The sequence below is a fragment of the Dipodomys merriami genome, unplaced genomic scaffold (genome assembly GCF_024711535.1).
Source record: "Dipodomys merriami isolate MVZ:Mamm:240054 unplaced genomic scaffold, mDipMer1.0.p SCAF_198, whole genome shotgun sequence".
NCBI lineage: Eukaryota > Metazoa > Chordata > Mammalia > Rodentia > Heteromyidae > Dipodomys > Dipodomys merriami.
In genome coordinates, this window is record NW_027203359.1 from 412,501 (window position 1) to 424,939 (window position 12,439).

At 42.8% G+C, this 12,439-nt stretch overlaps 1 protein-coding gene across 4 annotated transcripts in view; it reads left to right on the forward strand.

The window, feature by feature from the left end:
* LOC138831485 (cation channel sperm-associated auxiliary subunit beta-like) overlaps positions 1 to 12,439 on the forward strand; it is an 80,729-nt gene that overhangs the window by 53,945 nt on the left and 14,345 nt on the right. For all 4 annotated transcript variants that reach the window (XM_070028547.1, XM_070028548.1, XM_070028545.1 and 1 more), the window contains exons 17-20: positions 3,021 to 3,175; positions 5,747 to 5,937; positions 7,921 to 8,253; positions 12,060 to 12,199. In XM_070028547.1, the coding sequence (XP_069884648.1) occupies positions 3,021 to 3,175; positions 5,747 to 5,937; positions 7,921 to 8,253; positions 12,060 to 12,199 (819 nt within the window). The remainder of the gene's footprint in view (positions 1 to 3,020; positions 3,176 to 5,746; positions 5,938 to 7,920; positions 8,254 to 12,059; positions 12,200 to 12,439) is intronic.

The following is a 12,439-nucleotide window of genomic DNA, read 5'->3' on the forward strand; positions in this document are numbered from 1 at the left end:
AACATCAGATCCTCTAAATTATATCCCTTGTTATTGGGGTTGATTCTCTACTTCCTAAGGTTGACCTTGAGGAAACATGAATTTTGGCTCACTTTTCTTCTTTCATGTTAACTCTGCCCTCTAGTTTCTTTGATCCTAATATAAGACAGAGTTTTTAATGTTCTGCATAAATGACACTAGATACAGACTCTTAGAATAAAGATAATGTGCACGATAATGTGTAATAGGCTACTTGTGAGGTTATATAGGTCTATGCACTTGACATTGGCCATGCAGTCATGAAAATGAAGTCATCAGTATATCAGCAAGGAAGCAAACGTGTGTGTGTGTGTGTGTGTGTGTGTGTGTGTGTGTGTGTGTGTGTATTTGTGTGGCTCAGGGCCTGGGGGCTGTCTCTGAGCTTTTCACTCAAGGTTAGCATCTAGTAAAGACTTCCCATTCCACTTACCAGGGTAGGTTCCAGTGGAGAGAATGATATTTTAGTATCTCCTGTCTGAGAAATGCAGACACAGCAAGGCTGGAGAACCCTTACATGAGAGTGGGGTGCTATAACACCTGTGTATGCATCTTGTGGAAGCACCAATATCTGAGCTATGGATTCTGCAAATATACAAAGTGGATGCTGTGAACAGTAGAGTGGACCTAACCAAAACAGGAGTTACCTCAGTGGTTCACTAACATTGTAGTTTTGCCGCAAGTGGCCTAACTTCCTTCCATTAAAATGGGGTGGGAATGTGGCTTAGTGGTAGAGTGCTTACCTCGCATGCATGAAGCCCTGGGTTCAATTCCTCAGTACCACATACACAGAAAAAGCTGGACGTGGCATTGTGGCTCAAGTGGTAGAGTGCTAGCCTTGAACAAATGAGGCTCAAGGACAGTGCCTAGGCCCTGGCCAAAAAGAAAAGCCTGTAGGGGTTTTAATACTCAGGTTGAGTTTGAGGAACTTATACACCACAGCATCACCACTCATTCTCCACGAATGCTGCTGTGCATCCTCTTGTGGCAGGGAGAAGCACTAGCTCTTAATATGTACGAGTCACTGTTATTTTGGTTATTTATTTATTTATTTTTGTTTGTCAGTTATGGGGCTTGAACTCAAGGCCTGGGTGTTGTCCTGAGCTCTTTTGCTCAAGGTGGAGCTCTACCACTTTGAGCCACAGCGCCACTTCAGGTTTCCAGGTGGTTAATTGACAGTAAAAGTCTTAGGGACTTACCAGCCTGAGCTGTGTTTGAACAGCAATCCTCAGAACTCAGCCTCCTGAGTAGCTAGGATTACAAGCATGAGCTACCAGCACCCAGCTAAAACTCTCTTTTCTTTTTTTTTTTCTCTTTTCTTTCTTTTTTTTTTTTTTTTTGTCCGTTATGGGGCTTGAACTCTGGGCCTGGGCACTGTCCTTACACTTTTCAGCTCAAGGTGAGAGCTCTACCGCTTAAGCCCACAGCACCACTTCCAGTTTTCTAGTAGTTTGTTGGAGATAAGAATCTCACAGACTTTCCTACCTGGGCTGGCTTTGCCCTGGGATCCTCAGATCTCAGCCTCCTGAGTAGCTAGGATTATAGGCGTGAGCCACTGTTGCCCGACTAAAACTCTTTATTTTTATAACAACTGTTTATCTTCATTTTACTTATGAGGAAATGACACAAGGAGGACAAATAATTGACCAAAAAATATGCAAGTGGTTCTTTATTGGAGTTGGGAACAATGGCAACTGGATGCAGGGCCTGTCCTTCTAGCCACATGTTCTTCTTCCCCATGTGTCCCCTTTCTTAGGAAGTTCCCAAAATTAAAAATAAATAAAAATAATTCAAAAATGTGAAAAAATGCTTAATAGACAAGAGAATTGATCTTGGAGGCACTGCGCATGACACCAGTCATTCCTTTGTCACCTAACAGCAATGTCAATGCCAATATCCCCATTGGGATGAGTACATACTTCTCACCTCTAAAAGTTCCCAAATCTGTACAGGGCTAGGATTGGCCCTGTTGAAAAGAAGGTTGCGGGGGGGCTGGGAAGGTGGCTCAGTGGTAGAGCGCTTGCCTTGCATGCCTGAGGCCCTGGGTTCGATTCCTCAGCACCACATAAGAAAAAAGCCGGAAGTGGCGCTGTGGCTCAAGTGGTAGAGTGCTAGCCTTGAGCTGAAGAGCTGAGGGACAGCGCCCAAGCCCAGAGTTCAGGCCCCAGGATGGGACCAAAAAAAAAAGAAAAGAAGGTTGCAAGGGCAACTCTGTGAATTAGAAGAAATAAGAATGGACGCACCATGCGAAAGTCAAGAGACTTAGGATTGACAAGTCCTTTTGTAAATGAAACTGAATAAGAACCCAGTTGTTGTTGTTATTGTTGTTGTTGTTCTTCTTCTGCTGCTTCTTCTGCTTCTGCTTCTTCTGTTTCTTCTGCTTCTTCTGCTTCTTTTGTTGGTCATGGGGCCTGAACTCTGGACCTGGGTGCTGTCCCTCAGCTCTTCAGCTCAAAGCTAGCACTCTACCACTTGAGCCACAGCTCCACTTCTGCCTTTTTTTTCTGCTTATGTGGTGCTGAAGAATCGAACCCAGGGCCTTATGCATGCAAGGCAAGCACTCTTCCACTGAACCACCTTCCCAACCCATAAGAACCCAGATCTAAAACTGACTCCAGACACATCTCTGCAGACATTCCCATTACAGCCTTCTACAAAGGGCACAAGAATCTTAAACTGAGTCTTTGCCATCTTTTTTCGTTAACAGAAAAACACATGCATACCCTTGCATGCATGTGGATAGATATAGATATGGATATACTTTCCTGCCCAGGCTGGGTTTGAACCATCTGTGGTACTCAGATCTCAGCCTCCTGAGTAACCAGGATTACAAGCATGAGCCATGGGTGCCCAGCACACATGGATATTCAAAGACATCACATCTGTGTATCACTCCAGAGGATAAGTGAAACAATATTGAAAAGAACTGGAAACAAATCTGTGTTTAACCTGTATCCTAAAGGAAGCATAATATATTTTAAATACAATGTTTTCTTCAATTCCAGGCTCCTGATTTGGGCTTTGAGACTGCACTTGCTCCACAGTATATCTCCCTTAATGAGATGGCATTTTTTGCATACGTACCTCTGAACGAACCTGTGAGCACTGTCCGTTCAAGGATATTTAGAAATTTTCACTTTGGAAAACTGATACATTCTGGGTAAAGAATAATATACTTACTTAGATTGACTGCTGATCTTTAGATTCTAATTTGGGGCAGGGGGGCAGGGGAGCCTTGGACTCAGGGTCTGGAGGCTATCCCTGAGTTTTTCACTCAAGCCTAGTACTCTCCTACTCTAGCCACAGCTTCAGTTCTGGCTTTTTGATGGTTAATTGGAGATCAGAGTCTCATAGACTTTCCTGCCCTGGCTAGATTGAAACCATGATATCCAGATCTCAGTCTCCTAAGTAGCTATAATTATAGGTGTACCTGGCTGAAAATGTCTTGTTTTATTCCCTCAGATTCTCATAATATTAGAATTTTATGTTTTATATGTTAGTATCTAAGTATTATTATTTTATAGGAACCATAGTGTTGGTGAATACACACACACACACACACACACACACACACACACATGCACACACACACACATTTGGCTCTTTGTCAACTGCCATCTTAATGTTTCAATCATTTTTATTTTTTTATTATAATCAAAGTGACTATCATGCTTTTTCAAATCTGTTATGAGCCAGCAGAGTTTTTGTTTTGTGACCATGTTTATTGTATGTATTCTGCATAGTTACATTGTACTGAAATACTAACTTGTTTTATAAAGAAAATATTATTGAATACTATTTTTTTTTTTTTTGCCAGTCTTGGGGCTTGAAGTCAGGGCCTGAGCACTGTCCCTAAACTTCTTTTGCTCAAGGCTAGCACTCTACCACATGAGCCACAGTACCACTTCTGGCTTTATGTGGTACTGAGGAATCAAACCCAGGGCTTCATGCATGCTAGGCAAGCACTGTACCACTAAGCCACATTACCAGCCCTTGAGTACCTTTTTGCTAGCCTGATTGCTTGATATTTTTTTTTGTTTTATTTTTGTTTTGCTTTGTGCTGATCCTGGGGCTTGAACTCGGGGCCTGGGTACTGTCCCTGAGCTTTTTCCTCAAGGCTAATGTGCTACCATTTGAGCCACAGCTCCTGTTTCTGTATAATATTCTTTTTTTTTTGTCATGGGGCTTGAACTTGGCCTGGGCCCTGTCCCTAGCCCTTCAATTCAAGGCTAGCGCTGAACCACTTGAGCCATAGTGCCACTTCCAGTTTTCTGAGGGTTTTTTTTTTTAAGATAAGAGTCTCCTGCCCAGGCTGGCTTTGAACCACAATCCTCAGATCACAGCCTCCTGAATAGCTAGGATTAAAGGCATGTTCCACCAGTGCCCAGCCATATAATATTCTTAAAAAAAAAAATAAAAAAAGAAAGTTTAGGGGCTGGGAAGGTGGCTCAGTGGTAGAGCTCTTGCCTTGCATGCATGAGGCCCTGGGTTCGATTCCTCAGCACCACATAAGCAAAAAAAGAAAAAAGCCAGAAGTGGTGCTGTGGCTCAAGTGGTAGAACGCTAGCCTTGAGCTGAAGAGCTGAGGGACAGCGCCCAGTCCCAGAGTTTAGGCCCCATGACTGGCCCCCAAAAAAGAAAAAGAAAGAAAGAAAGAAAGAAAGAAAGAAAGAAAAGAAAGAAAGAAAGAAAGAAAGGAAGGAAGGAAGGAAGGAAGGAAGGAAGGAAGGAAGGAAGGAAAGAAGGAAGTTTAAACTTTATCTGGGTGGTGGTGGCTCATGACTGTAATCCTAACTACAAAAGAGACTAAAGATCAAGGATTGAAGCCAGCTGCAGTAGGAATATCTGTGAGACTCTTATCTGCAGTTAACTACCACATAGTGGGAAGTAGAGCTGTGGTTCAAGGAGTAGAGCACCAGCCTAGAAGGAAAAAGCTGAATGTGAGGGTAAGGCCCTGAGTTCCAACCCAAAACTTAAAGTTTAAACTTAAAAAAAAACTCTGGCCTTTATTACATGGTCACAAATAAAGCTGCAGTTAAGAGGGATGAATGGGAAAACTAGCTTTCAGCATCTTCAGATAGAAAACATTAGACTAAGATTTGTTTTGTTTTGTGTGTTTCTCATCAAAATGTCTTATTAGGGGTTGGAGGCATAGGTTAGGTAGTAGAGTGCCAGCCAGTGACCAAAAGTGTCAGATAGTGAGTTCAAATCCCAATCTTGAACCAAACAAAAAAGTTGTCTTATTAATGCTTTGTTGGCTCACTGGTAAAACACTTGTTTTTCCATTTCTTAGGGCCCAGATACAAGCCAAAGCACTACAAAAAAAAAAAAAAAGAAAGAAAGAACAAAGGAAAGAAGGAAGGAAGGAAAGAAGGAAGGAAGAAAGGAAGAAAGGAAGGAAGGAAGGAGGGGAGGGAAGGGAAGGGAAGGGAAGGAAGGAAGGAAGAAAGGAAGGAAGGAAGGAAGGAGAGCAAAAAAGAATCAAGGAAGGAAGCAGGGAAGGAATAAAAGAAGGAAGGAAGAAAAATATAAATCTATACTAATTTTGAGGTACAAAACTGTAGTTGTCATGTTATTGACAATTAGTTTGAATAAATGATCAAGTGCTTATATGCCTAGAATGGTATATCTTATTTGTAAATTGCATGTATTATATGCATGTATTATAAACCGGTTCAGTTGAATCATTTGAATATGCAAATTGTTTCGTGTCTTGTTGGTTTGTTTTTAGTAAATCTGGAGTAGCTGCCATAAAGAAGGTACTGCGGCATAAGAAGCCTGTAGGATTTTTGACCTCAGTCCTCACAGAACTGATAGAACCCTTTGCAGTAGAAGAAGCAAATGAGAGCTCTTGTTTGTCTAGCTCTCTTTCCATTGAGGAAACTCGTACTGCCTCCTATAAACTTGTTCTTGATCCACAAGGTAAATATACACATATAACACATCTCTAATGGTTACAGGAAGTGAAAAGAAATCTTTTTAAAAGACTGAGGAGGCTGAGATCTGAGGATCATGGTTCAAAGCCAGCCTGGGCAGAAAATTCTGTGAGACTCTTATCTCCAATAAACCACTAGAAAACTGGAAGTGGCGCTGTGGCTCAAGTGGTAGAGCTCTCGCCTTGAGCTGAAGAGCAGAGAAACAGTGCCCAAGCCCAGAGTTCAAGCCCCATGACCGACAAAAAAAAAAAAAAAAAAAACAAAAAAAACTGTTTGTGTTCCTTTACAGAGCATTGTTTCTTTTTTATTTTAATTTATTTTATTATTTTTTTGCAGTGATGAAGCTCAAACCTAGAGTCTTGCAAATGCTTTACCACTGAACTACATTCACAGCTCTAGTATGAAATTTTAGTCCAAATGGCAACTTATCAAAGTTTAATACACTTGGGATCTAACTCATTTGTTTGTAATATAATAATACATGCCTGGAATTCCATTAATGTTTCATCAATAGAAGTGACCACCCAACTAGGATTTTTTTTTTTTGGGGGGTCCGGTCGTGGACCTGAACTCTGGGCCTGGGCACTGTCCCTCAGCTCTTCACTACTGAGTTATATTTTCACCAATAAAATGGTCTTTATTGTCTGTATAAAATATCCTAGTTGATGGGCTGGGAAGGTGGCTCAGTGGTAGAGTGCTTGCCTTGCATGCCTGAGGCCCTGGGTTCGATTCCTCAGCATCACATAAGCAGAAAAAGCCGGAAGTGGCGCTGTGGCTCAAGTGGTAGAGTGCTAGCTTTGACTGAAGAGCTGAGGGACAGCGCCCAGGCCCACAGTTCAGGCCCCACAACTGACAAAAAAAAAAAAGAAAAAGAAAAAAGAAAGAAAGCAGGAAAGGAAGATGTAAGGTTCACCAGAAAGGAAACAGCCACATGATTCAGGCAGAGGAGAGTTTAGTGGGGGGGAGAGCAAACTGCCAGCCCCCACAAGATGGAGACACAGAGACAGAAGGGAAGGAAAAAGAGGAAAAGAGGAGGGGATTTGTGTTAAGCCGGATTATATAGGGAAAGGCAGGAGGTGGGACCACAGTGGATGTGGAAATGATCTCAGAGCACAAGGAATTTTTTTTTTTGTTTTTTGGTTGGTGGTAGGGCCTGAACTCTAGGCTTGGGCGCTGTCCCTCAGCTCTTCAGCTCAAGGCTAGCGCTCTACCCCTTGAGCCACAGCACCACTTCCGGCTTTTTCTGCTTATGTGGTGCTGAGGAATCGAACCCAGGGCCTCATGCATGCAAAGCATTCTACCACTGAGCCACCTTCCCAGCCCAGCATGAGGAATTTCTCACTGAACGAGGTGTAACCAAGGTGGTTCAGGAAGTGGGATCCTTTGCTAACTCACAATCAGGTGATTGACAGGTGATTACTGGTTTCTGGCAGGTGAAGAGGAAGGGCTGTTCTGGGCAGACCTGAAGGAAGGAAGGAAAGAAGGAAGGAAGCAGGGAGGGAGGGATGGAGGGATAGAGGGAAGAAAGGAAGGAAGGAAGGAAGGAAGGAAGGAAGGAAGGAAGGAAGGAAGGAAGGAAGGAAGGAAGGGAGGGAGGGAGGGAGGGAGGGAGGGAGGGAGGGAGAGAAGAAGGGAGGAAGGGAGGGAGGAAGGGAGGGAGGAAGGAAGAAAGGAAGGAAGGAAGGAAGGAAGGAAGGAGGAAGGGAGGGGAGGAAGGAACGAAGGAAGGAAGGAACGATAGAGGCAGATTGATAAAGGAGAGAGAAAAATAAGTTTCTTTCTTTGGCCTTCATGTTTTTGTCTTCTGAGAATGCATGTAAGTTTCATAGTAAACATTAGAATTTTATGTGTGATGTATTCATGTTAAACTTTCTCAAAAATACATTTGGATTGTAACCTGAAATCTGGCAAGTCTGTTCTCCGATTAGAAACTCAGAGAGTGTGCTCATTTCCCTCCATTCACCTCCAGTCACTGACGCCTCGTTTGAAGCTACGGATATAGAGAAGACAGTGATCCTTCCCGGCTTCAGCAGTTTCCTGATCACAGAGATTATAGATACTAAGAATGCTTTGGCTTTTGCTACTATGCCTAGGAGTGTACCCAAAAATACGACCTTTTCAAAAGGCCATTGGTACTTACACAACTTTGGACAAAGAAATGGACGGACATGGAAAATATTTTTGAAACCATGTAATTATTTGCTACAACAACTTGGTGAGGATCAGTCCATCAACTCTGTGAAATACATTGATGTGGGAAACACTCAGAAGTTTGCTGTTAAGGTCATACCCAACACAAAAGGTAAGTTTGTTTTTCTTGAGAAAAATCAAAAGGAATTATTATTTCTTTCCTTGAATATAAAATATATTCTGACATTTACTTTGGCTTCCATAATTGCTTGCATTCCAGGTGCTGGTGGCTGACACTTGTAATCCTAGATATTCAGAAGGCTGAGATCTGAGGATCACGGTTCAAAGCCAGCCTAGTCTCTGAGATTCTTTTTTTTTTGGGGGGGGGGGGTCCAGTCGTGGGGCCTGAACTCTAGGCCTGGGCACTGTCCCTCAGCTCTTCAGTTCAAGGATAGCACTCTACCACTTGAGCCACAGCACCACTTCCGGCTTTTTTCTTTTTGCTTATATGGTGCTGAGGAATCGAACCCAAGGCCTCAGGCATGCAAGGCAAGCGCTCTACCAGCCCCTGAGATTCTTATTTCCAATGAACCACCAGAAAACTGGAAGTGGTGCTGTGGTTCAAGTGGTAGAATGTTAGCCTTGAGCTAAAAGCTCAGGGACAGTGCCCAGGCCCAGAGCTAAAGACCCAGCACTGGCAAAAAAAAAAAAAAAAAAAAAAAAAAAAAAAAAAAATTAGTAGTTTCAGCTGGACTCTGTGGCTTACTCCTAGCTAGCCAGGAAGCTGAGATCTGAGGATCATGGTTTGAAGCCAGCCTTGACAGGAAAGTTCATCAGACTCTTAAATAATCAACTTAGAAAAAGCCAGAAGTGAAGTTATGGATCTAGTAGTAGAGCACTAGTCTTTAGCAAAAGAAGCCCAAGGACAGTGTCGAAGCCAAGTTCAAGCCCCAGGACCAGGAAAACAAAAACAAAAACCTAAAAAAACAGCTTCAGTTGAGACTGAAAGCAAATGCTTTACTTCTCTCCTCTGATTTACAGGCTAGCAAAAATGGAAATTAGACAATAGAGCATTTCAAATCTTTCTTTTCAATAAATTCATAATAGTGCAAGGTTGCGGACAGGTTGCCTATAAAGAGGCAGTGTCATGTGACATACCGTATTTTGCTTTAAATGGCTAACACTTTTTTTCTTTGGCAACAATTAACTGGAAACCTCTTTAACTGAGCATATGTTCCTTATTTTTCTACTAATGGATGTTTGTGGCACAGAAACCATAGAAATGCCATCAAGTCATATAAAAAGTCAAGCACCTGGTAGCACTAGTGGCTGACACTATAATCTTAGCTATTCAGGAGACCAAGAGCTGAGAATTGAGATTTGAAGCCAGCCCTGGCAGGAAAGTCCTTGAGACTTATCTTCAATTAATCACCAAAACAAATAAACAAACAAAATGATAGAGAGCTAGCTGTGAGCAAAAGAGCTTAGAAAGAGCACCCAAGTCTTGAATTTAAGCCCCAGGACCCAACCAGCATTACAAAAGAAAAAAATCAAGCAAAGCTTCTTGGGCCTTCAACCAGCAAGCAGAAGGGAGCCAGGGCTGACAAAAGTGGTAAAGTTTTCTAGTTGACTTTTCTGGAGTGGGCTATGGTTCCTTGTCCATAAACAGTTTTCCTCCTTGTGTATAAGCATTCTCAGATTAATAACTAGTTGATTTAACCCAGGAACTAATGAGTAACATTTAATAGCTAGTATTATCATCACCTTGCATAAACACCCTGGCTTCTTCGTTTTAGCCTTCAGAAAAGGCTAAAGCATGCTTGGTGCTTGAGCAGCTGTGAGAAGCACAAGGATAGAACAGAAGAAATGTACAAGAATTCCAAGGACAGGAGGCGAAACATTTTTTCAAACCCATAGTATGTCTACAGCAAAGCTGTAGCCTTGAACAAAGAAGTTCAGAGACCCAGGCCCGGAGTTCAACACCCAGGACTGGCAGAGAGAGAGAGGGGGGCAGGGAGGGAGGGAGGAGAGGGAGGGAAGGAGAGGGGGAGGGGGAGAAAGAGGGAAAGGGAGAGGGAGAGGGAGAAGGAATCAAGGTGGTTTTACTGGGGGAACTAACACATTCTCATATAGAAAAAGCTCAGCATCCCATGTGGAGACAGGCATGTTCCTGAGGATACAGTCTTAGAGGTCACACATTGATGTACCCCTTCCCTTCCCCCCAAAAAATTGCAACTGGGACTGCCTCTAGGCAGAAAGTTTAGAATTACATTGAGTAACATTTACTCTAGGTCACTTAAAAAGAGTGAGTCTAGGAAGAGACAGTTTGGAGTGATTCCTTGTTAAGTTTCTCTGAAACAAATCCCCTACCCCAAAAAACCCCAAAACTTTGAGGAAATATTAAGTCACTTAAAGGAGTAGCAGCTTCCCAACATAGAAGACTGTATCTAAAAGTACCTGTTTAAAACAAATCAACAAATAAATAAGGAGCTGGGAAGGTGGCTTCGTGGTAGAGTGCATGCCTTGCATACATGAGGCTCTGGGTTCGATTCCTCAACACCACATAAGCAGAAAAAGCCAGAAGTGGCGCTGTGGCTGAAGTGGTAAAGTGCTAGCTTTGACTGAAGAGCTGAGGGACAATGCCTAGGCCCAGAGTTCAGGTCCCATGACCGACAAAAAAAATTTTTAATGTTTTTTTTTTTGCGGGGGGGGGGGGGCGGGGGGGAGGGGAGTCTGGTTGTGGGGCCTAAACTCTGGGCCTGGGTGCTGTCCCTCAGCTCTTCAGCTCAAGGCTAGCGCTCTACCACTTGAGCCACAGCGCCACTTCCGGCTTTTTTTTTTTCTGCTTATGTGGTGCTGAGGAATCAAACCCAGGGCCTCAAGCATGCAAGACAAGCGCTCTACCACTGAGTCACCTTCCCAGCCCTAAATAAGTTTTTTAAAAAATAAAAGTACCTGTTTAATCAACATTATCCTGGCTATATATTTGAAAACCTAGCAAAGGAGTGATGAATGCAGAGAAGAAATATTTCTCCGAAAAAAAATATTTGTGAGGTTATATGATCCTAAGAGCTATTCAAGTTGCCTTTATAAAAATTGCTAACAGGGGCTGGGAAGGTGGCTCAGTGGTAGAGCGCTTGCCTTGCATGCCAGAGGCCCTGGGTTCAATTCCTCAGCACCACATAAGCAAAAAAAGAAAAGAAAGCTGGAAGTGGCGCTGTGGCTCAAGGGGTAGAGCGCTAGCCTTGAGCTGAAGAGCTGAGGGACAGCGCCCAGGCCAAGTTCAGGCCCCATGACTGGACCCAAAAAAAAAAATTGCTAACAGGACTAGAATGTAGATTAGTGGTAGAGTGCTTGCCTAGCATGCATGAAACCCTGGGTTCAGTTCCTCAGTACCACATAAACAGAAAAAGCCAAAAGTGGCACTGTGGTTCAAGTGGTAGGGTGCTAGCCTTGAGCAAAAGAAGCTCAGGGTCAGTGCCCAGACTCTGAGTTCAAGCCCCAAGCCTGGCCAAAAAAAAAGTTGCTAACAAAGCCAGGCACCAGAGTCTTGGGCCTATAATCTTAGCTACTCAGAAGGCTGAGATTTGAAGAACATGGTTTTTGAAACATTAGCCAGGGTAGGAAAGTCCATGAGCCTCTTATCTCCAGTTAAGTACCAAAACCTCAGAAGTGGTACAATGGCTTAAGAGGTAGTATGCCAGTCTTGAGCAAAAAAGCTCAAGGACAATGCCCAGTACTAACACAAATAAATGAATCCAGAAGTGGAGGTATGGCTTAAGTGGTAGAGTGCCAGCCTTGAGTAAAACACTGAGGTACAGTACCAAAGCCCTGCATTCAATGCCCAGTACTAGCACAAAATATGCAGCCAATAGACAGCCTTTGGAATACATTCCATAGGTGTTCTACCTAATTAGCCAATAAATTGTGCTTACCGTTTTCATTACATAACATTAACTGTTGACATTGCTTCCATAGGTATTCGGACACTTGACATGCCATTGATTAAAGTATTAGTTGGAAACCCAAATTTGTTGGATGTTTCAGTAAATGGCTCTTTTGACAATACTGACAGTTATTCAATAGACATCTCTGTGACTAGCAGATCTGTATATCAAGTAAGACTTTCTTTAATTACAAAAATGTCTGTTAATTATAGAAAATTTAGAATGTAAGCTAAGAAAAAGAAGAAAAAAGACACTTAATCCTATGGATTAAGAATGGCTAAACTGCCAGATGCTGGTGGCTCACGCCTGTAATCTAGCTCCTCAGGAGACTGAGATCTGAGGATCACAGTTCAAAGCCAGACCAGGCAAGAAAGTCTGTGAGATTCTTATCTCCAATAAACCACCAGAAAA